Source organism: Sander vitreus, chromosome 22, assembly GCF_031162955.1.
Source record: "Sander vitreus isolate 19-12246 chromosome 22, sanVit1, whole genome shotgun sequence".
In the NCBI taxonomy this organism is placed as follows: domain Eukaryota; kingdom Metazoa; phylum Chordata; class Actinopteri; order Perciformes; family Percidae; genus Sander; species Sander vitreus.
The window spans coordinates 9941276-9967366 of NC_135876.1; the positions used below are offsets into that span (position 1 = coordinate 9941276).

General features: G+C 42.0%; 2 protein-coding genes across 3 annotated transcripts in view; both read left to right on the top strand.

The window, feature by feature from the left end:
- The first annotated feature begins 49 nt into the window (after window positions 1–49).
- On the top strand, window positions 50–17826 carry LOC144537450 (enoyl-CoA hydratase EchA19). Of its 2 annotated transcripts, XM_078281197.1 has the most exons (7): window positions 50–464; window positions 1841–2011; window positions 5705–5802; window positions 6495–6636; window positions 14407–14556; window positions 16161–16276; window positions 16582–17826. In XM_078281197.1, exons 1-7 carry the CDS (start codon window positions 320–322, stop codon window positions 16687–16689), a joined length of 930 nt encoding a protein of 309 aa, XP_078137323.1. In that variant the 5' UTR covers window positions 50–319; the 3' UTR covers window positions 16690–17826. The 2 variants fall into 2 exon arrangements, with proteins under 2 accessions (XP_078137323.1, XP_078137324.1); XM_078281198.1 differs by lacking the exons at window positions 14407–14556; window positions 16161–16276; window positions 16582–17826 and adding an exon at window positions 9660–10298.
- A 2194-nt stretch (window positions 17827–20020) lies between these two features.
- The window catches only part of bmp6 (bone morphogenetic protein 6), a 45713-nt gene continuing 39642 nt past the window's right edge, over window positions 20021–26091 (top strand). The window contains exon 1 of the mRNA XM_078281196.1: window positions 20021–20989. Within this exon, the coding sequence (XP_078137322.1) occupies window positions 20584–20989 (406 nt within the window). The 5' untranslated portion in view covers window positions 20021–20583. The remainder of the gene's footprint in view (window positions 20990–26091) is intronic.

The following is a 26091-nucleotide window of genomic DNA, read 5'->3' on the forward strand; positions in this document are numbered from 1 at the left end:
ATTGCAGAAGAACAGTTGCAAAGTGGCTCAATGTCGCCATCTGCTGAACGTTAGTAGTTTTTACCACCGCAATGCACCAATATGTCCCAGAACCTTGTTCAGTGTTCTTGTTTCAGTGGGGGAGTATAAAAGTGTCACACCTTAATTTCAGAGTTGTGCGAGTTGTGTTGTAGTTAGTTAGCTAGTATATTGTGTGAAGAGTAGAATATATAACGCTCATTTTTACAGTCGTTTTAAATAATTCGTGAAATGCGTTAGCGCTTAATTTGTTTATGAGTTAAGCTAGAGCTTATACGTTTTTCACGAGTGAGTGTTAGCAATGGCGCTGAAGTATTTTAGGACGACGTTGACACCAATTTTAAGGGCTACCTATCACAGTAAAACATTTGGACAGTCGATAAAGGCGAGTTGGTTGACAGTTAAATACTACAGCACTGCAACTGGAGGTGACGACACAGGAACAGGTATGTCTGGAAACATGCAGTGAGTCATTAATGACTGTGGGGGGCAGCAGACGCTGCCATAATTCCATTAGACATTACACACCTGTACTACGTCACACTCAATTTTAATTCATGAGGACTGTAGACTATGAATGTATTATAAGAACAAAGCCTTCAAAGCAAGCTATCATAGAGTCGACAGAACACAAATGTCCACAAAACGCATTTCATAGATAAATTGCATTCATTACGTGATCGTTAGACCTTATTTTACAACATAGGCCTACATGTTGAGGGGTTATAACCCATATCAGAAGCACCGGTGTAATTAATAATCCCAAATAAGGGGCTCAGTTCCATTAAGTGACCAATGGAGCCAGCATGCACATATACCATTTATTTGTACCACTTTCCGGGCATGGTGAAAATAAATGGAATGCAACCATTATTCATGATTGGAGTCCCACCGGTATGTTAAAACATGTGCTATAAAAATTGTTGCTTTCCTAATTAGGGCTGCTCCTATTTTCATTTCGTGATTACGACATTTATTTCTTTTTGCTTATTACATTATTTTAGTCAGTTATCAAAATAGTTGGTGACACATTTTGAATCACCTAATCATTTCAGAGCTATTCATTGTTTTTGCTGTTTAAAAATGTGCTGCATCAAATATATAGAACCCCTATCACAAACAATTATACCACTAACGTATGATTGCGTATCTCAGCATTACTCATTACTCTTACTGCTTGTTACTCAGACTCAAAGCTGAAGTCCTAAAGTGTAACTGTGAAATAACATGGAAAACAACACTACACACAGGAAACGTGCTTCCATTTCCCTGCACACACTGCACGGTGTAATGATTTGTTTGAGGTGTAGCAGAGTAGAAAGGGCTGCTTGAGACAAATTGCCTTCTTTTCTTTTTTTTCATCCTGCCATGCCTCACTTTACTGGGTTTTGTTTAGCAGTCTCTTCTCCTTAGAATAGCCTGTGTGAGTGAGGTTAATGCGCTCAGTAGCTTTGTTTGCCTTTCCTGGATGCAGTTGCCTCTGGCTGCGGTTGACAGCTGGATTCCCTGGGATGACCCTAAACAATGTCAGGTCAGCTGCCTGCTGCAGCCTCAAGCCACACTCACTGGCACACTCACACACACTTTATAAACACACACTTAGAGCGAGAGCCAAGGCCCTCACCTCAACCCAGACCATCTCTTTCATTGTTTCACTGTCTGTTACTGTTTCTGTTATCAAGTCTGTCCACAACGATTTACATTCCATCTCCATCCCGTCTTCTGTTGAGGTCAAACTTAATGTCTCTGGACCGGCCTCTTTCTAAGTGTTGTGGTCCATATTGGTTTCTGTCAGTGCATCTTTATCATTCTCTGTCATTAGTTGCGGGACAGACTGTGGTCACAGAGCGCAGGGGGTCCGTGGTTACCGTGGCGATAAACCGGCCCGAGGTGCGTAATGCGGTGAACCAGGAGACGGCGAGGCGTCTGCTTGAAGAGCTGGAGGCCTTCGACAGTGACCCAGACTTAAACGTGGCTGTCCTGCATGGGAAAGGTAAGACTTAGAAGGGATGGGTGAACATTTGCTTTTTAATTCAGTGTCTTGCTCATACTTCATTCAGGCAGATATTTACAGACATATTACAGAGTTTGAGTCTGGTTAAAATCCTGTTGAGGGATTCTGTCCCTAGTTTCAGGCCAACCAACCGTCCTCGGCGTCAGTCATTTTTCTCTAGGTCCTGTGTTTCCTCTTCCCCTATTTATCTGCGCCTCCTTTTTACATTTCAGCTTTACAACTGGTCATGGAGTCTTTTGGAATATCATGAAATTCTGAAGCCATTATGCTTATTTGCTTTCTTGCAGAGAAAAAGACAAGAGGATTGATATCATTTAATATCCTGAAACTAGCAGCCAGTTAGCTTAGCTTACCCCAAAGACTTGAAATGTCGAGAAATGGCTATCCTGGCTCTGTGCAAAGGTAACAAAATGTATCTACAATGTTATATCCCGTCCGTACAACGGGTTATTTTGGACTATTTCTTGGCTGGGAGTAGTAACTTCCTGGAGTCTCCACTGGTGGCTTGCAGGGTACAAAATTAGCACCATTCAAGTACCAAAAAATGCAAGTGGCTGGTAGATATGCTTCACTCACCAGCCAAAAAACCCCAATTGTAATCACTTGAGTGGCTGGTAAAATGTGAACATTCACTAGCCATTTGGCTGGTGGACCAAAAGGGTAATTTTGCACCCTGGTTGCTTGGCAACATTAGAGTGATGACAATCCTCATATTTTAGCTTCCTATTTACCTTACGGAAATGAGAGAATTATCGATCTTTACATTTAAAGCAACACTATGTAACTTTTAGCGCGAGCTGTAGTTCCAATGAGACAACCTGTAGGGGGACCGTAGCGGGAAAAGTTACATAGTGTTGCTTTAACTCTTGGCAAGAAAGTGAATAAGTGTGTTTCCCAAAATGTCGAACTATTCCTAAAGAGAAAGTCAGGGATTTTTTTCAAGTCAGGAAAAAGTAGAACATTGTAGGTCATAGTAGTGCTCTGATGCAGTTGTGGAAAGTCATGGGATAGTCATTGAAACTTCTCAGCCCTTCAGCTCCTCCTCTCTTCTGTCACTACCTCCCTTCTCTCCATCACATTCGTCCTCTGCATCTTTTTTCCAACCTTAGATTCCTTCGATCTAGCCGAAATGGGGAGGTGACCAGACCAGTGTACACACAGAAAAAACACACTCACACCTGTGAGGTGGCCTGCACTGTGTCAGCCGCCTAAAGCCAGAATCGTGCCACGGCTCTTAATGCCCCTAAAATGTCACACACACTGAATGAACTTCCCTCAGTGGAAATAATGTCTTCAACCTGGATCAACCTGCTGTATGAAGTGCACTGTGGCCTCCAGAGACACAAGTATATACTTTGTTTGGTACTTCAGAGGTTGGAGCCTCTCCAGATGACGGCTGCAGAGTGCTAATAGTCTCAGCTGTGAACAGAAATGGTGTGTGTTTTAGAAGGTAAAGTAGCTAATGTTAAATGAGTGGCACAGTAGGTCGTTCCAGCAAAAGTGTCTCTTCTGTGATTCCCACAACGATTGTAATTTGCTTTTAATCATCCCACCACCTATTCCTGTCAGCACGTTGTCCTGTTTTGCTGCTCCACTATAACAAGAAGACTGACCTTCAGTGGTGATTAGCAGTCTGTCTGTGTTATGTGTTAAGGTGACAAGCAGGGAGGTTCTAGTTTGGCTGTAGTGTTTCTGAAAACATAAGGAATCCATTTTGTTCAAATTAGCGCCAACACGATCACTCTCTCGGCTCTCATTTTTCAGTGTGTTCATGGTTTTTTTTTTTTTTACTTGTGAAATTAAGAGTAATTGCTTTCTGCAGGTTTTGAATATGCTGGCACATATTTGGAGTTTTTGGGATTTGGATTTCTGTTGCCGTTTTGTGGTCAGGTACAATCTAGATGTCAACCTAGCTGTGTCACTTTTAAAGTCTGTAAAGCCTCACTAGTCACTAACACATTGTACGGTCCCAACATTTGTTTTCTAACTGTTTGTTAGAAGTTAAATTACAAAAAACAACATCCATGTAGTTTTATTTGTCCAATATTTGAGAAATTTTGTCAAATCTCTTTTAGATGAGAGAACAGTTGATGTTGCCAGTTTATCACAAATATGGGGCTTGAGGTCAGGTCTCTGTGCTGACCAGTCTAGTTCTTCCAGTGGTGGAATATAACTCGGTACGTTTAAGGGTGCTGTAGGTAGGATTGGGAAGATCCAGGACCCCCCCGGCCCTGATTGGTGCATCTAAACGGGGAGGAGTGGATTTTTGCAAATCGCACTACAGGCTGTAGGTGGTGCCAGAGGAGCTGGATTCTTTTTTAAATGACCTGCTTCATGTAGTTCTACTGGAACAAAGGGTCAGTTTCAGCAAATATGACAGAAAGTTAGTTTTATAAGGCTTACCTACTGCACCTTAAGTACTGTACTTGTGTACAAATTTGAGGTACTTTTCATTTCATGGCATTTCATCTTCTTCTACTCCACTACCTTTCAGAGGGAAATATTATATTATTATATACTTTTAACTTTACTACATTTATTTGACAGCTTACTTTGCAAATTAAGCCTTGAGTGTTTCTACACCAAACTGGTAAAAAACAACACTTCTTAACTGGCTTGGTGCACTCTTTTTCACAGCAGATATTTTGACTTGTCAAAGTAGGAAAATCACAGGTGTTACATTAACGCTGTCCCAGTAAACCGTGACCGTGTGACCGTGAGCCAGAATGCACAATACCAAGAGCCTGAAATCATAATTTCATTATTTACAACTGTTCTTTGACTACTGATATATGTCAAAATCTCTTTGGTGAAAAAGGTTTATTGTCATGTTGAAACATGAAATGATCTTCCCTTGAAAATTAAAAAAAAAGAGCGGAACGATAGAGATATTTTTTTTTTTTTCATAATTTGGATGAAATTATCTTTTTTAAAGCTCAAAACCTCTGAGCCCCCAAGGGGAACATTTATGATAAAACTGCACTGCTGCTTATTTGTAATGAATTTAATTAATCTTCCTCTCTGTTTGGTCCATAACTAACACCTCTCCTCTTAATAATGCTTTAACATCCTCCATGAATGGACCCGCTCTTTATAACTTCTGCTCTTTTCTTCCCCACAAGGACAAAGGAGTTTAGGGAGCTCTGTCACATCGTTGCTCCCATAATTGGCATGACGCACTGTTTTTCTATAATTGCCCTGCGCTGACCCACAGCTGTAATCAAAGCTCCCAGTTGATGGGTGTTGCTGGCACATGTCTTCGTTATAATCATTTTCATTACTGTTACATTACGGAGAGAGGAGGATTTTATGAGTCCCTGCCTGATTCTGTGACATAGTGTTTGTAGGCCTCTTGGGTAATGTTGTAATTACCACATGAATCCAGCGGAAGGGGCTGTGGTTGGACTATGTTAGTCTTCCATTAATGAGGATATTGTGTATGTGCATATGTGTGTGTGGGCACATGCATGATTTGTGACTATGTATTGGATTTGAGCTCTTTAGGGAAGAGAGGCATTTGTGTGCCAGCCAGCCCAAAGCAAGCTGCTATCCAAATTGCAGCCCTCGGACTCCAGCTCAACTTGTTTTTTTTTTTTTTTTTCATCCTCATCATTTTCCCTTCCTCTCTGACTTTCCAGCTGCCATACTTTGTAATTTTGTGGTCTCCTCTAGGAGGGAATTTCTGTGCTGGTTATGATCTGAAAGAGCTGGCCAATCACACTGCCTCCCTCAAATTGGAGCAAGATGTCACCAAGGGTCCCGGTCCGATGGTGAGTGCTGTGTGTGCGAGAGAGGGTTATATCTATTTTTCCTCATGATCCTAATGGAGGGCTAAAGGTTTCCACAAAAATATAAAACCATATGTGGTCAGTTGTGATTGTGAATATTGTTAAGGGTTTGGGAAGACCGATAGTGATGAAGATTTGGCTTTTTGTTGAATCAGGAAAATGCCTTTAGTAACTACAGCTGTGTGTGTGTGTTGTGCATGTGCAGGAAGTCCTAACTTCTGACACGGCTATCACTTTACAAAGAATAAAGATTATAGCATAAATGATGTAGTGTAAACTACACAATCCGCAGCCTCGGTAGAATTTGTTTGGATTGCATGTTAACTTTGGGATTGAGTGGACCTCCTGTGCAGAAAATGTATAGCACTTCCTCGCTTACAGAATACACAGAACTTGGATCAGTCTTTACTCCTGTTACAGTTACAAACAAATCTAGAAATGTTTTAGTAGATGAACCATGGAAATCAGAGAGGTAGAAAAGCATGAAATGGATAGTGAAAATATACATCCTATAGAGATGCTTCAAATATACTGTACAGTGGATATATTCGACAGGAAGCAGTGTTGCTGCCTTGTTAACAGTGCGAGTTTCGTCTGTGTTGATTTTACTGTGCTTACAGCTTTGCATGTATACAGTGTGTGTATCGATGTACTAATTGGGTTGGTTCCTCCAGGGTCCATCCCGTTTGGACTGTAAGCCGCTGATAGCAGCAGTCAGCGGCTTTGCTGTGGCTGGAGGACTGGAGCTGGCTCTGCTGGCAGATCTGAGAGTGGTGGAGGAGAGCGCCGTCATGGGGGTGTTCTGTCGCAGGTTCGGTACGTCTGACACCTCACACTGCTGCTGTCTTTACTGCTACTACAGTTACTACTGTACTGCGCTGTACTGTTCTTCTAAACGCACACGTCTAATTGCCAACACAGAGTCTGATCTGTTGGCTGCTGAGCAGCTACACTGGATCTGTTGGGGGGGTTTTAGGGCCTTGCTTAAGGGCAACTCAGTGGTGGTAATGAAGAAGATGCGTTCACTTTCTCTACCCAGGTTTGTCCTGCTGCTCCAGCGGTTGAACCTGTGCCCCTCCGGTCCCAGGCTTGCTTCAGTGAGACTTGACTATTAATATTATTTATTAATACATTTCATTTTTCTACTGCTGTAAGATCTTCTGCTAGTAGTGCAACTACTTTTAGTACAACTACTTCCTCTGCTTTTATTTCGGCTAATATTACTCCTTAAAGTTTCTTTTATGCTATTACTGATAGTATTAATACTACAACTACCACACAGGACAACCATGACAAATAGCACCACCACTAGTTCAAAACTACGAGTTACTACAACTACTACTGCAGCCGCTTAATGTACATCTTTTACCCATGCAACTGTCGCTAGTAGTTGTAGTAGCAGTTCTACCTCTTAGCACTTGTTCGGCTGCTACAACTACTTAAAACACTTCTCTCTACTTGTGCTCGTAGTGGTATTACCTTGACTACTCCCACTGCAACTACTATCACTACCTGCTACTAGAATAAGCTACTGCTGATGTCGTAGCTTCCACTTGCCTCATCTGTTATTCATGCTGCTGATAGTAGCTCAAGCTAATTTGACTACTTCTTTTTGATGTTCTACTTCTAATACTAGTGATACTAATGTGTATACTGTTTCTCTTTTAACCCTGCTACTGTTAATATTGCTAATACAATCCTATCACTACTGGAGGTAGAAATGGGAATAGTTCTGCTGCTACCACCACCACCTCTCTCTTCCGTTGTGCATTTGCTCATCTAATTATATCTGCCCATGAAAATATGCTTGTGTTTTTCTTTTGCATCCACGCATACATCATCTGTCCCCTAATGCCAGGAAGTTGACACTATTTATATGTTTTAACTTTGTTACTCTGTCCTCTGTTATCACCCCAGCCTCCTCTTGTTTGTGTGTGAGGACGGAGTCGTAGGGCGATAACACCAGTGACCGTGACCTTTTAGCATCACGGCCAGAGTCTGCTGGGCAGTCTTGATAAGTGGGAGAGGAAGCAACCCAGTGCCAGGTTTCCACTGCGGGGCCAAACAGGGCTTACATATTATTTATGTCACCAATTTCCTCCCTAAACAACATTTTCCTTGTTTGGCGTCTCGTAGCTTACTGGCATGGTTTGCCCGCTGACTCAGCTATAGTTTTAAAAGAACAAGTAGTACTTTTGGATCTTCTGCTGTAAACACTTTAAGCTAATCCTGATCCCAGCAAGTCGTGGTTGGCTTCACTATGTGAAAGTGGCTCGTGTTGGACCGTTGCAGCATCTCTCGTGTAGCTGTCATTGCTTTAGCCATGCTGCTAGAGGGTTTAAAATACAACCATGGTGTTTATAAATGCAACTGTTGTACTATAATTTACTGGCAGTACTAGATTTAGAGTGTAAACATGCAGTGCTTATCATCTCAGCCCTGTAATTTACAGGAGAGCATCCTGGCAGTGCCCTTGTCTTTCTGTCCGTCCTCCCAGACTGTCTGGTGGCAAGTCTTCAGTGCCAGGCCACACTCCAGTCTAGTCTCTCTGCAGCGTCACTTTTCAGTTTTTAAAAACGTTTTTATACCATACATGGAAGAAAAGCATGTTTTTATTTCTTAAAGTAAGACTTTTCACATCCAATTGCACCAGTCCTCTGCTTGTCATTGATTTGTGCAATTAGAGTCTCTGTTGATTTGTTACCAAAAGTTAAAACATTGTGTTAAAGGTCCCATATTGTAAAAAGTATTTTTTCTTTTTCTTCTTTTTTTTACAATTTCTTTATTGACATTCAATTTCTTTTTTAATTATTTAGCAGGTCGAGGTGCTTTACATATACTGTGAAAGTAACAAAATGCACACAGCCCGTTTTTAGAAACCGTGCCTTTTGAAACGAGCCATCAGCACTTCTTTTCTCACGGTTGTGAGTTTTTTTTGTTTCGTTTTTTTATTAACATTAAAGCATTAAAATATGTTCTAGTAGAAATTAGAATGCTTGCCACTATTTATTCTGTAGGTTACCTGCTGAAAAGTTCAAGCAACATCTTGTCTGTCTGTCTGTCTGCCAGAAACAAAAAGAGGGGAAGTAAGGAAACACTAGAATTGAAGATAGAAGTACAGATTAGGGAAGACACAGGAGAAGATGTATAAAACAAAGGTTACGAGGTAACAATGGATTGTCACTGCATCTCTGGACACAAACTGACAAGCTTCTTTCAACAGATTCAAGAGTCTCAGTCTGAGCTCTTTGTGTCCCATTGGGGATGAAATGAATCTAATGCCTGCACTCAAACCTCTTCCATCAGCTCAAAACTATGTTTGGGAGGCAGAAATGAGCATTACTGCGGTTTCGGCACAAGTTGCACATTTCCTCCCAGTAATCAATTCTCTGCCTCTTGATTGCCACATATCTTCAGGCTTGTTTGTCAACACATTTGAGTCGTTTCCCCTCAGCTTAGTTAAAACCACTGTGGTTTTTCAGATGTGCATTTAGAAGAGTAATTATTACTCTGCTAGCGGTGTTCAGCTTTTTTATACCCATACTGCAGCACAGTTTATGCTGCACAACCAGAATTTTCACCTTTTCAAGCCTGTAGTTATTGTAGTTTAAATCCTGGTGGGGGTGAGTGAACATTAACAAGATTTAATGGGGCTGCATTCCACAATGAGACATTTCTTATAAGACCTTAAGTTTAGAAAAAACAGCCTTTACAGTGGAAAAGAGTGCATTTTCCTAACATTAAACAATTGAAAACCGAACTTCCCTCCCCATTTACATCAAACGTAGTGCTGCTCTGTGGGATGCACAGTTTATTTAAAGATCCTCTGTTTCTTACAGATTATTTCCTTTTAATGGTTGAATTCTGTAACCGTTTTGGGGTCGGGCACAGATGGCAGCAGCCGGAGGGATTCCCTGGTGGCTTTGGAGTAAAAAAAAAACCCTCAGAGGCTCACTGCACTGCTCTGATGTGGGCCAATGGCAACCATAAGGATCTGACAGCTTTCTGGCACGTGATTGGCTCCCGAACCTGTGGCTTCCTGTCTGGGGCCCCTCTGCCTCGCCGAGGAGGAAATGAGAAGGAGGAGATGGTTGCGTCACAGGAGTCTGGTATAAGTGTCTACTGCTCGTTGGATTTTGAGAGGCCTGAATGAAAAACCACCGTGCTTACCTAATTCCCTAATGTTATTTTGTTTTTTTAACCCAGAGGAACATTACAAAGCAAAAAAAGAAAAAAAGTTGGCACCGGAAAAGGAAACTTAAAATAGTTCAGTTATACTTCATTCAAGGATTTTTCTTCAAATGGTGAGGCTAAATCCGGCAAGCATGGAAGTTGTCCAGGACTGTTAGGATAGTACTCTGATTTCCCTGTTTGAAGTAGTGACCGCCAAATGGAGACCCCTCACACACACACACACACACACACACACACACACACACACACACACACACACACACACACACACACACCCCCACCAATCATGTCAGTGTCTTCTCCCTTTCTCTTCTTCAGTTTTAAGTCCTGTCTAATACCTGGACGGGGGACAGACCAAGAGTGCCAAAAAAGAAGAAGCCACATGTTGAATCGAAGTCAAACCTCCGTCCAAAGCTGACATAACATCGGCCAATTCAAACACCCGCTCAGTGAGTTTGAAACTGAGTGACATAGTCCAGTGATAACATCATCTCCCTTAAAAAAAACAGTCTTTTTTGGAACTTCAGGTTTCTTTTTAGTGAATAGACCGAGCAGTTTCGTAAGAGGATAAATTGTTGCCACGATATGGGCATTGTTTTAGACAGTTACAAATAGCTTCTTATTAATCTAAAGACAATCATGTTTACAATCATGTAAAACTTTGTACCTAAACTTGAGTGACTTTGGGACAGATTGGGTTCCTGATAGGATCTGATTATGTTTGAATTTCCATGTGATTTAGATTTTTGGTCTTACGAAGTGCTACATATCCTCTGTCATTTTCATGATTTAAGGCCCCGTTTGCAGCCTTGGTGGTCTTGTATAATGGTGCTCTACAAGCTAAAGAATACAAAGCCCTGGTATTAACTCAGTGGGCTGAATACATGAAATCAACTTAACTGCGTAGCACTCGTGTTTGACCCAGCCCAATGCAGCTATTTTCCTTCATTCCTAGTGAGTATTTCAAAGTGCGCTTCTGACTGAAGGTCTGCTCTTTTCCCTCTGTCCATTTAGTATGGAGTTATCCGGAAATCGTTAATCCACATCAAACTTAATCGCATTACCCTCATGGGAGGCCATTGTAGTTGGTTTTACTTTGATGTGGCGAGGATGCCAGCAGCACCAGCAGCAAATGAGAACACCTCAGTGGGTTGTGTTAACACTCTGTTCTCAGGTTATTAGTAGCTGTAGATGTTGGATATGTGATGTCCCGTGGAATGTGATCTCATCCTATCGGACTTGGTACCAATATTGCGTAGGCCTCCCAAGTCCACAAGGACTTCACAGAGGGCAGCTACAGAGCAGCAGTCTTTCAGCTGGCAGGGATTCACGGTCTTCCTCTATCAATTCAGCAGGGTGAATAGTGGGGCTTGGACCCAGGTCTGCTTTTCTGTCTTAAATGAGTGCTGCCTGGTTTGATTTTACAAACTTAATAGATGCTTGTAATTTAAAGACAAAGATGGGATAATAATGTACCAAAATATGTACAGATGCAAACAGACCTGAGCTGCAGCATTTGTTGTTGCACTTATAAAACACATTAACCTCATTTTAAATATCTGTTTTTTTTATTTTTCATGTTTAGCAAATTAATGCTGATTGAAGATAATAAAAACTGTGCTGCTATCACAGACCAGCACATTATGTCCAACTCTGTAACACGTAGATAAATTACAAGGTCCTACACGTTAGTCAGCTGTGATGGCCCTATGATGCAGGAAGAAAACCACCTCTTCTATCTAGTTATTAAACAATAGGCTTTACTGACTCATGTTTAACCTTGTTAATAACAAGCTGCAGTCTTGACAATGAGCTTATCTGCTTTGAACAAGAAGGCAGAGGGCTCCTTTCCAAATGTTTAGCTCATTACTGCAGAACAACGATGACAAATCAACGTTTTTGTTTTGCGGACGCTAACTGATTATCTGGTATCGGGATCACTGCCAAACATTTTCCTCTATGAAACTTGGAATAGGGGATCAGAAGCCACCGCCTCAGCCATCTTCTTTCAAGCCAAACATGCCTTTTGAGTTAAAACTACTTCAATGAGTTGCTTCCAACCCCTCAGCTCCCATTCATGTGGGACAAAGCGCAGGTCTTGTGTAAATTCCCGAAAACAGGACACATCAGAGACGGAACTATCAGACGGAGGGAGGAGGGTGAGGGTTGGAGGTGCTGGAGACGAGTGCTGAGGATAAGAAGGGAGATCCTTCCGTTTGCTGATAGCGATGGTGCCAACAGCATCACCAAAGACAGACAGACGGGAGGTCAATCTGGCTCTTTATCTATCCTTAATAGAGTCGGGCTCTGTCTTCCTCTCACTGTTTCCTAGCCTGCCTCCTGTGTGTGTGTGTCTCTCTCTCTCTCTCACACTCACACACACACATATTCCTTTCTCTTTCTCTTTCTGGCTTTTGTTGTAATCAAAAGTGATAGTGTTGGACCCAACATCGAGGTTGCATTATGCACTAATCAACCATCTGTTGCTGAGGATTACAGCAATGATTCTGTAGCTACCAGTGGGTACATGGAAAGACTATAGAGTAGCTAAACAAATTAAAACAAAAAAATTGAATTTGTGATTTGATTGGGAAGTCTAAACATTTAGCTAAAAGTAAATGATGACAAGGCTAAAAGTGATGGATATGTTGAAATGGTTATCTAAGTACAGCAAACATGGTTTAATTATCTAAAAGTAATGGATTAATGAGTTGTGTTCATCTGATAGGGTTATGGAACAAAGGTTGGCAACCACAGGACTGTGTGTGTGTGTGTGTGTGTGTGTGTGTGTGTGTGTGTGTGTGTGTTACACACATACTTGTATAGGAATGCCCTTGTGCATGTAATTGTGTGTAGTTCCATGAGGTGCACGAAGCAGAATACCCCTGGCTGAAAGACTTAGTTGTCTCAGTCAATATTGAAAAGACCTTGAACCTCACACACACCTGTGCTGCAAGAGTCTCTGCAAAAGGAATTCAGCTGTCATTTATGTTGCATTTCATCGGCTCAGGGTGCTCAGCCGTACACTCTGTAATTTACATTTCTGTAGGATACACTTCTGTAATGGGGGGGATGACTGAAAAATTGAGTGAAATCTAGAATTTGCAGACAGTGTAACACCCCCCACCCCCACCTAATCACAGTCTTCAGTCTGTCAGAGCGCCATATGTGCCGACTGTCTGGACCCAAACCAGGCCCCTGGATTGGTCGCTCGTGTATTACCACTGGTATTTCATGTATTCCAATTTAATTTATCTGAATCACAGTAATTCCACGACTCCCTAAAGAATGAGAGGTGGGAGGGGGGACACGGACCCCGAAAGCTCGCATGATGATTTGGGGTTATGAAAACATGTCCGACACATGTGCTCTCAATAAGGGGCGGTCAAATAGAATCAGCGACTTGGAGGAATTAGGGAGTCGGGATTGTGGCGTGGAACTTTGAAAGCTGTAAAGTAGAAAGTGTGCCAGTTCCAGCTGGTGCTCTTTAGAAATTAGGACAGATGCCAGAAGCTTACTGTACCTTGCAGTGTACTTTCTCTTTCTCTTGCTCTTGTTTCTCTCTCCCTCCCTTCCCTCCTATCCCTCTTTCTCTCTGGTACACCCAGTAATAATGTAAATGTGTCCAGTGAGACTGAGGGTAAGGAGGAGTTTGAGTTTTCATGTACTGACTGAAAGAAAGCAGAGTTACAGTTAAGGAGTAAAATGGTTTCAAAAACTTTGTTCCCATGACAGCTGTAACCTAGATTAATGCCAGCAGTATATTGTGTATTTCTAAGTGTTTCTTTGGCTGTTTTCACACAGTTAACTGAACATAATACACTGGCACAGTGGCCTAGATTTCCTTTTACAGTTAAATAATCCAAATGGGTGTCTAAAGGTAATTTTAGAAAACTCCCACCCCCACATTCTGGATATGTTTTTCATTTGAACTGGAATTTCCAAATGTGATAGAGCAACAGTCCAGCATAGGGCTGCTAACTAATAATTATTTTCATTATCAATCATTTTTGGGTTAGACAGTGGTTATGTCGCAAAATCAAAAAATCCATCAAAGTCCATCAAATTTTCTTAGTGCCCAAGGTGACATCTTTTTAATTGTTCGTTTTGTCCAAAGCCTAAATATATTCAATTTACAATAATGTAAAACAGAAAATTTTAGCAAAAGCTCACAATATTTTGCTCTTTTTTTTTGGGATAAAAGACTAATACTGACTAACTAATCAAATACTAGATGAGTATAAATGCTCTGGTCTGAGTTAGTAGCATGGGATATTTTGGATACTCTTTACTGTCTGAGTCTCTTTGTGCCATATATAGTCATATATGACTGTGATACAACACGCACCAAAGACATATATATTTTACACTGAACATCTCATCTTCTTCCAGGAGTTCCTCTGATTGACGGAGGCACAGTGCGGCTCCCGCGTCTCATTGGTCTGTCACGAGCCCTCGACCTGATTCTGACTGGACGACCAATCGGAGCGCAGGAGGCTCTTGCCTACGGACTGGCAAACAGAGTTGTTCCTGATGGCCAAGGTATTGGGAGTTAGTGTAGATTCTGTGTTTATCAGTGCTGTGTCATGGATAGTGCTGGGGATCACACATCCATACATTACGAATACCCACCAAAATGTGTCCATCGCGTATAAAAAAAAAAAAAAAAAAATCAAGTATTGAAAGTTGTCATTGAATGCTTGGTCAGATTCTTCGGCTTTTTTACTTCATCTTTGAATCTTTCCTCATCTAAATGTATTGATGATTACATCATTTCAAAATGACGTGGTCATTAGTCTAAAGCTTTAGCATTACAGTGCTTTTGTGGATTCGTCCTGTAGTAATGAAATATAGCCAGCTTTTTTTTTTTATTTACTCACAATACAGAACAGAAGTGAGAGGTAAAGACAAAAGTGGGAGAGACGTGGAGACCAGTTAGGGGGGAGGTTGGAAGTCCTCCATCTGTGTGGGGGAAGTAGAAATTGTTCACTGTGAAGACCAGTCATGTAGACACCACAGAGAAACATGCTTGTGATCTGTTTTCATTCAGAAAACATAGTTTTTAAGAAACTGTCTTGTAGGTAAGATCCCATCAGATCATGTAAATGTGTTCCTGTGATTCGGTTTTCTTTATTTGGTTACAACACCGCGCTGAAGCCATAACTCACCATCAGCACTACCCTCTGCTCACTCATTCCAGCAGCAGTCTGAGAATTAAGTTATGCATGCATTTCAATACGGCATTTCCTGTATTACATTAATGTATGAACGTTTCTGTATCCTTAAAATCCTCAAAAAGCCTTTCCATGTGCAAATCCCTCCCGCTCTCTCACTCTCTCACACACACACACACACACACACACACACACACACACACACACACACACACACACACACACATATCTTTGTGAGGACCCGTCATTGACATAATGCATTCCCTAGCCCCTTACCCTAACCTTAACCATCATAATTAAATGCCTAACCTTAACCCTTACCCTCACCCTAACCATAACCTAATTCTAACCCTATTCCTAAAACCAAGTCTTAACCCTCAAACAGCCCTTTAAAGTTGTGGGGTCCAGCATTTTGGCCCCACAAAGCAGTCCAGACTCCACAAGTATACTGTATTCCCGTTTTTGGACCCCACGAATATCGTTAAACAAGAACACACACACACACACACACACACACACACACACACACACACACACACACACACACCCTCTCTTCTTAGACGTTAGAAGATTTGCTTAATTCTTTTAGGAAGTTCCTCTTCCCACAGTCAAGCCTCTGCCTAATTGGCCTCTCTGAGAGATGATCACTTAGCGCGGGTTTAACATCAGAGGGAAGGGGAGAAGTAGCAGCTCACCCACACACACACACACACACACACACACACAGAGGGCATCAAAGTGTGCCATAATGAGGCATAGATTTTTCCATAGAACTGATCTGGATGTCGTTGAGTGCTTTTATGTGGGCGAGGAGGCAGAGTGGCATTGGTAGAGCTCAGAAAGGGTTATCAACACATTAACCTGTATGCATTTCCGATGTTATAAATGGCTGCATTTCCTAGTGTATGCATACTGTTCTGTATATGCTAATGTGTATCACTGTGTTGGACTGACTTCATGTTACAACCACAGCTTTACAGGCAGCCCTGCAGTTAGCAGAGCAGATCAGCTCATTCCCTCAGCAGTGTCTGCGGGCCGACCGCTCCTCAGCCATGTACAGCTGCTACGATGCTCCCTCCTTCACACAGGTACACATAATGTAGGAATGTTCCACTATCATGCCTTATGTGTGATACCAACATGTCGGCTTCAGACGGGTGTGTCAGATCAAAAAACTCAGTGTGAAAGAACCAAAAACAATTGTGCACAATGTTCATCCACATTTTCAAAGTTAATATTTTGTGCTTCTTTTCTCATATTTTAAATACTGACCATCAAACAAGTTTAGGACATTTGCCCTTTCAAGTTGCCACCAGGTTGAGTTCATTAAGTTAAAATCTTCTGATATGCAAAGGTAGATTTTAATTGGTTTAATCTGTCTTCCTCTGTTCAGGCCATGCAGTATGAGATCGACCACGGAATTCCTGTCATCCAATCAGAAGCTGTCACCGGGGCAACCAGTTTCACTACTGGAGCAGGAAAAGGAGGAAAATTCTTCTAGGATTTAGTCTGCAGATGCCTTGTGCATCTTCAGGTGATCTAACACATCTTGATGCATCCATGTTGCACGTCCAGTGCTTTCAGTTTAAGACGATGTTTGATCTGGTCGATTTGATATTAATAAGATAATCCTTACCTAGCCAACCATATTAGCTTGTTCTCTAATAGATATATCGATATATTGACTAGAGAACTAAGGAAGAATGTTGTATTTCTTTAGGTTTATTATTAATTAGGTTTTGTGTGAGATGCAATTGTAAGCATAGTTTTTGGAGAAATGACATCTAAAATACAGAAAGATAAGACACAAAGGTAATGTCAGTCTAATGTATATTTTAAAGCCATAATTTGCAATTGTTGTACAGTACAACTGTTCAGGGCCGTTTAAACCCTGATGGCTGGGAGAAAATGGAGTTCCACGTCAAGAATAGACTGGAGCTTTACCTTTCATTTTCTTAATGGAAAACACTTGGCTAACTCTGTTTTTCACAAAAAAAAAGAACTTGTTTTAACCCAAGCTGATGAAACCCAAATGCAATTTTTCTTTCATTTGCGTATCAGCCTACTATCCTGGTTTTTTTTCTTTCTGTGTGAATTATAAATATACACGTTTAAAAAAAAAATAAAAGTGGTCTTGCACCTTTTTTTTTTTAAATGTTTTTTTCAAAGAAAATCATCAAGGATAATCAGAGATATCTTTATGTGCTGGGCTATAGGAAGGCTGTGACCACAAAACTAATCCAACACAAAAGACTAAAAGCACCAAACCTGCAGCAGCTCGCCATTGTTCCTTTGAAAAAAAACACTTGATTACTGGGATAAGACGTGCGTTCACGTTTGGTGCATGTGCGTGTGACCGAGGAACCATAGCAATATATACTGTAATTATTGCAGAAGATTCAGCACTTCTTGTCAGATCTGTGCCAGGTGTAAGCATTCCAATGGTTTTGGAGCACACTTCCCCTTAATTTTGCAAGTTAGCGAAACGTGTGTGTGTGTGTGTGTGTGTGTGTGTGTGTGTGTGTGTGTGTGTGTGTGTCTTACTTGAGCACACAACACAAGATTCTCTCTGTGCAAGTTTATGTGAACTCTTCCGCTGTGACCTTTACATGTTCTTTAATAAAAATGTCTCATAAGATTGTGTGTGTGTGTGTGTGTGTGTGTGTGTGTGAGAGATAGATACAGGCAGACAAAGACCTCATTAGGTCTAGGAGGTGTCCTGTCTAGACAGTGTGATGACAGGACACAGAACCTCTGTTTAATGTTTCCTCCTCCTTCTACTTCCAATTCACCCAGCTTACACACACATCATCTGCTCTGCCTCCAGGGATGCACACACACCGTTTCTTAATGTCAAGCAAAATGTTAAGGACATATAGAAGTAGTTAAGTGCTTTTTTCAATCATTATCAGCCTGCAGTGTGCAGCTTGTTTATCACAGGAATGTTGTGATAGCACTGGAGAGCACCAAGGAAGAAGAAGCTGGATGATGATGCTTGTGCTGGCTTGTGTTTGTTTAATATGAGCCATGCCCACAGTTAATAGCCCATGAAGTGTTTAAAACATGGATTTCATGCCGTTTGTTACCGTGAGCTGACTCGTATGAGGCGGTAAAAAATCCCCTATTTTCTTTCATAGTTTTATCCGCAAAATGACTATTTCCCTGTCTCTCTGTGATTAGTGCCAGAGCCAAAAAAGCATCTTGAGAAAACTCACCATTCTCTGTAATTTTTTTTGCTAAAACTCTGCTTAACCACTGAATCTGTGTTATAAATCAGGAATAGGATCTCATTTTAGAAAATGGGAATTTTGAGTCCAAGAAAAACTAAAAAAAACCCTGATAAATGACATCCTTGAGAGCACCAGTTCTCTGTCAGGCCAGTAGGGCGTCTTCATCCCTGGTTCTGTTATTTTAGAGTTTAATCTTTCGGTTGACACACACACACACACACACACACACACACACACACACACACACACACACACACACACACACACACACACACACACACACACACACACACACACACACACACGAGGAAATGCATAATGCTTTCTCAAACAAGATTATTATATTTATATTTTCAGATTATTTTCATACTGTACTGACAGGATTTCTGCTTGGTAGACAGGAAAAACATTGCAGGTAATATAAAATGAAAGTTTACATAAGTAAAGTGAATGTACTATAACATGCAATACACCAGCTGTGTGTGCGTGTGCGTGTGTGCGTGTGCGTGTGTGTGTGTGTGTGTGTGTGTGTGTGTGTGTGTGTGTGTGTCTCTCTCTCTGTCTTTGATGCTGGTTCTCACTCTTCACATGCCGATAAGATAGGCTCTGGCAGTAGCAGAGACACAGAGAGAGATATGGACACCTTTGGACTTATCACCAGGACCATCACAGTTTGAAGGGGCCATGAAGACACAACACAGGTTAGGGTGAAAGGAATGATGGGAGGAAGTGGAAGCAGAGAGGGAAATAAGGATTTAAAAGAATTCCCTTTTATTCATGTGGAGATTTCTGGGACAATGTCAGCTGTTCCCTGCTAGTACTGGATATAGCCTACAGTTTACCAATTGGTGCGCTCGGTTCACATTTACTTGAAAGTGCAGCCCCATCATGCAGCTGGTTGAGATTTTAAATTGTATTTATACAATTAATTAGAATACTTAAGTCAGTTTATTTCTGTAGTGTTTAAAGGAGGTCGGATAACTTCTCCTGTTAGGTTGCTGTGCGTCATTGCTTGCTGTTTCCAGCTCCATCGTCAGGGGTCGTGCCTCAACTGGGTAACATTTATTCTACTTCAGCGGAGTCGACACACACACCTTGATTATCGGTGTGTGAAGATGTAATAATGCTTCATTAAAGCAGATTTGTGCCGACTTTTTCAGACGAGTAAATTGTTGCAAGAAAGCGCAACTATGCAAGCCTTATGAAACAGAAGTGTAACTGTTAATTTTGGGGGCACATACTCTGTGGGCTACAGGCCTGCTGCAGAGCATTAAAACGCAGCTGGTGAATTTTAAGTTATAACCCAATAACAGGCTACAAAAGTTAAACAAAGATCTACAAATCTGGGTTCATGATGGAGTCATCATGTCACAGAGACTAAAAGAATTAAACACGAATATGATGAGCAGTACTAATGCAAAGTAGACTGACTTGGCGTTTTTATTGAAATGGCAGGCTGTTATTCCGCAGCGAACAAAATATGGAAATATGATGTTAGAGTTGTCCTTGTAGTCTGTAGAGCTCCACCTCTGGCTAAGTGCGCACGGAGTGGGCGGTTTCAGAACACACATATACAAACACACACACACACAGGCGCACGCACACGTACACGCGCGCGCACGCATATTATGGACTGCAACCTGCTAATTCCTGTTAGACTCTCATACACAGCCTGTAAGGGTAGGTGACCGTCACCGACACCACTTCAACTATTAAAGGGCGGCTTTCGTCAGTGCGCAGCGTTGGAAAATCGTATATTTTGGAGAGCAAACTTATCCGCTTAAAGTAAAATGGCTTGTTTCAGAGGACTTGTTATTCTTTTATTGATGAACTTCGTATCAAACGGTGTCTTTTGACCGACTTACCGGAGCGCTCAGAATAAAGTTTCTCATGGTGCACTTTATCCTGAAGCAGCACCGCGCGCTACGGGAATCAGAAATGAAAACAGGACCGACACTATTTTGCACATTTCTCTTAAGGAAGTATTTCAGATGGCTTGATTCACGTGTCTTTTCTCGCTTTTGATCTGCGGCTACGACCGATAACCGCGCGCTCGGACGGACTTTGGTGTAGGTTACCATTACGCCTATTTTACATTTGGATAGGCGACTGAAGCTCCAAGCCAGACACACTTGGGACTCCGGAGAGCACAGCGCGACAACACCATGACCAGCTGCTGGCTTGCCTTGGTCGGATTGTGGTGGAGCGCTTATTACTGCACGTTCCTGGTCGCGGGGAGTAATTATTCACTGGATGGAAACAACGAAGTGCAACCGGGTTTCATCCACCGACGGCTGCGAACGCACGAGAAGAGGGAGATGCAGAAGGAGATCCTGTCCATCCTTGGGCTGCCGCACAGACCGAGACCACATCTGTCACACGGAAAATACAACTCCGCTCCACTTTTCATGTTGGACTTATACAACACCATATCTAGCGAGGAGAAAAGCCAAGTGGAAGGCATCCTGGACCGATATCAGTCCATGCGGACGACCCAGAGTCCTCTGGCCACATACCAAGAAACTGGCTTTCTGAACGATGCAGATATGGTGATGAGCTTCGTTAATCTCGGTAAGTAACTTGAATTTATTTTTTATTTTTTTCGGCGCTTTCTTTGTGCGTAATTGCGCTCCTGTGAGAGATTTTTTTTTAAATTTAATTTAAGGGTGAACAGGTGTTTGGCACAGCAAGGTTGAAGTGGAGGGGCGCTAGGAAGAGTCGTATCCAACAAAATGTTGTACATTTATGAGGATATGGTTTTAAAAATGACTCATGAATTAGGCCCCTCCTTATTCCTAAAATACTTTTTACCCCCCATATTTGACCCATATTGAAGACACCTGGAGCTCATAGCTGACCCACATTTTAATTTCAACACAGGACAGTAGCGCAACAGACGCACCAGGACGCACGTTTAGTAATGGATCCTGAGCCTGTTCATTGTATGAACCGCACAGAGCCACATACTGCCTCATGCCCTCTGTGGGTTAGAACAACTGATGAGGTTTATATTGTTTTGGAGTAATTTATTGTTACACGTCTTCTCTCTGGGTAGATTGGCCCTCCTCGGCTCATTTATAGGAACGAAATTCTGTGGTTAGTCATGCTGTGCAATCTACTTCATGATTTATGTCTTCTCGGGGAAAACAGACCTAGTATCCTCAGCAAACCATCAACCACCACCGCTGGTATTTGTATATAAAGGGCTATTCCTGCCGCTGACCTCCAGCGCAGCGAGTTGCGGTTTCTGGGCAGTAAAATTGCGTCGCATTGTTTGTGTTACCCAAGCAGATTTGTCTTTAATTAGCTCTAGTGACGATAACGAGGGACACTTTAATCATAACGAGTTTGGAACATAAAAGCCAAAAGGCCTATCTTCCATTAGCAGCTCCAATGTTTACTGGGAGACTCTAAACACAGCCTGAAGATAAACAGAGGCGCTGCCAGAGTCAGACGCTGCTGGACAAGGAGGCTTAAATCCAGATTGATTGACATTCTTCTTGGGAGCTAAGGGCATTGTCATGATCCGGCCATGAGAACAGTAAGAATGTATCACTGCTGAAGAATGTGGTCTCATGGTTTCTTTTTCAGACTTATACTTTTTTTGAAACTGGAAGTCCTTTACATATTTTACCCCTCACCTTTTATAAACCATTTCATGGTCACTTAATACCACACATGAAGAAGATAATTGGGTTTGGAATAAGAAAAAGCCAATGTTTCTCCACTTATTGGTCCTGTGAGTATTGGTCTTGCAACATGTAGTGATGAAAACCAGATATTCAGACAGAAGGAGGCCGTCGCTTTAGTCTCAAATATCGAAGCCCCTCTGTTGGCTTCTGTGTGGGAGTGTGGTGGTGGCTGCGTGGTGTTTGTGTGTCTGTGGTTTTGGTATTCCTGTGCTGTGTCAGTTTGGGTTTATTCTGTGTTGTTGCACATCTGGCTCTCCACTTTGATTAATCACGTCCTGTGCATCTTTTGACAATTCCCTCAGATTTCTGTGGTGACCGAGGGATTAGGTTGCCATCTCCTCCAGTCGTACACAGAGTCCTAACCGCCCTGGAGGAGGGAAGGCTTCCTCCCTGAATGTGATTGTAATTAATGTCGGACAGGCCAAGGCTTTCCATCTGCTTTGCAAATAAGGCCTTGCACGACTACCGTGTGTCATCGCCATCCGATTAGTTTTTAATGTGTCTCTTGCCCGATTTGGAGCGGTTTGTGAGGAGTGACTTAGTACTATGGTAGAAAGAGGCCTGAAACACTCCTGGGTGGTCCTTCTTGTTTCAAAACCGGCCCAAAAATCTGGATATCATGTGTGGCCAAAGTGAAACTACAAATTAGAATCAAGATAAATGAAAGGAAGAAAAGCGAAGAAGCCAAACAATCTGTCTGAAACCATTTGAAAAATAGGATTAACAGACAGAGCCTAAAGCAGATTTATTTATTGAAAGGCACCTTCCCCACTTAATCTGTGTTTGTGAAATCAAAGCAAATGAAGAAGGCAGCGGCTCCCTTTACCTTGATGATCTGATTTAAAACTGAAGTCACCTTTTTTACATCAGCAAATCCTCCCTGGGTGTTGATGTAAGAATCTCACACTTTAAACTGACCCATAGTAAATAAACCGATGACAGTGATTTAAGCTTCCGCGTGAACTGATGTCTTTCGCAGCCAGCTGCGGCAGTAGCACAGATAGAGAGCTCATTTTCAAAAGGGGATTCTCCTGGGGTTCGGATAGATTTAGGAGCCCCTGCGTTACATCCAGTCTCAAGTGCTCTCTGCGAACCATATGCCCCCCCCCCCCCCTTTGCATGTTTCATGTAGACCTCTTGTTCAGTCATCCATTCTCCTTAGCTATCATCACTTCTTCAGAATGACCCATTGAAAAAAAAACAAAAAAAAAACAGCGGAGTCAAGTGGTGGAAAACATCAAATTGTAGCACGAAAAGCATATTTTCCAGCTCCTCTTCATCTTCATTCAAAAGCCCGTTCATCACTGTTTGCCTTGCGGGTGTCCTGCTTTCCACTGAGGTTTAGTGAAGTAGCACTTGTGTGCTGAATGACTCATGCTGTGTTACACGCTGCAGCTCCGAGCATGTCCTAATACGCAGCAGGGTCCTCGGGTAATGGCAGTGGTCACTGTTAAAGCTTCCCTGTGGAGTTTTGGACCTCTAGTAGCGCCATGGAGCTGTTTTTCTATGAATGGCTTCCTGTTTTGTTTATCTCAAGCGTGCAATGTCGTACGCATTCCTGTCGATGGTTTCACACAATTGCACTGATCTCCAGGTGGCAGTAATTTGCCAAGATATTGTGCAGTAATGCACTAGAAGACGGCAAGCTATAAACATCAATGTAAACAATACAGGATTTAAAATACTTGAAAATCAACTTTGCAAATGTTTTATTATGATGAAGGAAATGCACACAGTGCATTTTTGTGAGTAACACTGAATGTAAACATAACCTAAAACTCCACAGGACACCTTTTTTAAATTTGAGTTTAGGGCTTGTACACACTCGTTGTGGCACACACTCTGACTTTGAACATGACGTAATTTCATTTGTAAGAGGAAACAGATCATCTTACATTTAAGAGACACAAATGTACTGAAAAGTCCCTCTGAGAAGACTCTCTGTGTAGTTTTTAAGTACAAATGTGTCTTTTTCCTAATTATATTTTAGGAGAACTCTGGTTAAGACCTATTTAGTTGAAAAGGGATGACCTACCCTTTTTTAGATGCTAATCTCTGGTCACAGACCAGATCTCTCACAAGGTAATATATTGTGGAATGAGTGGGGAGACACTGACCCGTATTGGTAAGGTGCGTCCCAGTGGGGAAAAAAAATACGAGAGATTAATGCTCACCGTGAGGGCTATAATAGCCAGCAGGGGAAAATTTGCTATTCCTATCAGGTTTGGTTTTTGTGGTTGAGCTGTGACCTTGTGGTCAAGGATGCACAGAAATGGCTTTGGTTTCACGGGTCACAGAACAGGAACTCCAAATGTTGTTCCTGTGTCATCTGCATTTAACTGTGATGAGTTTGCTTTGCTTTGCTGTTGCTCTCCCATGCCAGAGGGACAGACCGAAAGACCAACAGACAGACAGACAGGTGTGGAGGCCTCTCTGAGCTTGGCATGGCTCAGTCAGAGCGCAGCCAAAGCTCCCATTGCTTGTTTGCTCTCCCATCCTTTTCTGTTTGTCTGCTGGGTCTTACCAGAAGGAACACGGTTTTTAAAGTCAATCTTGTTCTACTTTTCCTACAGCTTTAAATACCCTTTCATGGTTAACAGGTGAGCTTGAACCCACCCCTCTGTTTTGTGTTCTAAGGCCCCATTTACACTTGTCATTTCAAGTGTCTCATTGTAGGATAAAATCCAGATGAGTTTTAATAAATGTTTGTTTACACTTAGCCACATATACTGTGGTCTCCATAATGTGTCTCCATTAGTCGGAACACAAATCTGATCACATTTGTCTGGAAAGTTAAATCACACATGCCTCCTCCAGTTCAACTATTCTATTAATTTATGCGTTTGTGCACTTGTCTGTCATCATGACTGCTCTCCTTTTCTTCTCCTCTCTGTCTCTACACACCCCATTGCATAGTTGAGCTGTCAGTAGACCTTTTACCTAAGTCAACAGCCAAGCTTTCGACTAGCCTACCTCCCACACTTTAAAGGCAAACAAGCCAGAAAGCTTTAAGAAGTGGGTTTCCAGGAGATTAACCGGGTCCAGACAGCCCTGGGCTTATTCTGAAATGAAGTGCCCTTATTAAGTGGCTGTTTTCCCTGTCTTATGATGCCTGGCTGCATTTCTTAGCTCCTTAGCCCAGGTAAGCCACTTCCTTTGCTGCGAAACGTGTCCCAAAGCCCCAGCATGATCAAATAATTAGTTGGCTTCGATCAAAGAGTCAGTTGTTTGATGCTGAAGGGAGTTTTGGAAAATTTTCACTAAATTGTCTTGAAACACTTCCTGCAAAGCCTCAGAGACCAGAACAGAACAGAACAGAGGACCACCCGTCACTTCACCTCAACTTCGAGCATACCGTAAACAATATTAGCCAGAAGTTAAGCGAGGAATTTGAGATATGCTGCAGTGAAATAAAGGCTCTTTCCTGAGACATAAACTTGGCAGTTGAAACCTTCCTGCAATGGTGAGAAAAGTTACATTGACAAACTACAAACCTCTGTGTTTGTTTTCATCTGTTTACAGTATCAGATAATTCACTGCCGCTACAAGTTCACTTGAACTCACAGTGATGTTCAAGAACGGCCCAAGATATACAAATAATCCTGCTTATTGAGTTACAGTGTTTTAAAGTGCTTCCTTTTTCTCATGTTTGGATTGTATTGGTTGTCGAGCTCTTTGGCAAAACACGCAGCCGCCTCAAGAAACAAACGGGGTTGATGGGGGGAAACATCTCCAGTTGACCCGATTATGTCTTTTCCAGTCCAGCTTTATGTCTTTCATAAAAGACGAGGTGTTACAGGACAACTCTATTGTCCATGTGAGTTTTTGCCACAAACCTTACAGTGTGTGTGTGTCTCCTGACTGTATTTGACGCAGCTAACCTCTTGCTGTGGGCGTACACATAAATGGAGATGTACACAAACACACGGTCGGTCGACCCTAAGGTCTGCAGATAACCATTTATAAGATAGCATTCCATTT

Bases quoted from the DNA above. Each gene is read 5' to 3' on its own strand.
- LOC144537450 (XM_078281197.1), top strand. From the start codon at position 320: ATGGCGCTGAAGTATTTTAGGACGACGTTGACACCAATTTTAAGGGCT. The intron at 5,803-6,494 runs GTGAGTGCTGTG...TGGTTCCTCCAG, and splicing joins CCAAGGGTCCCGGTCCGATG to GGTCCATCCCGTTTGGACTG. The intron at 14,557-16,160 runs GTATTGGGAGTT...TTACAACCACAG, and splicing joins AGTTGTTCCTGATGGCCAAG to CTTTACAGGCAGCCCTGCAG.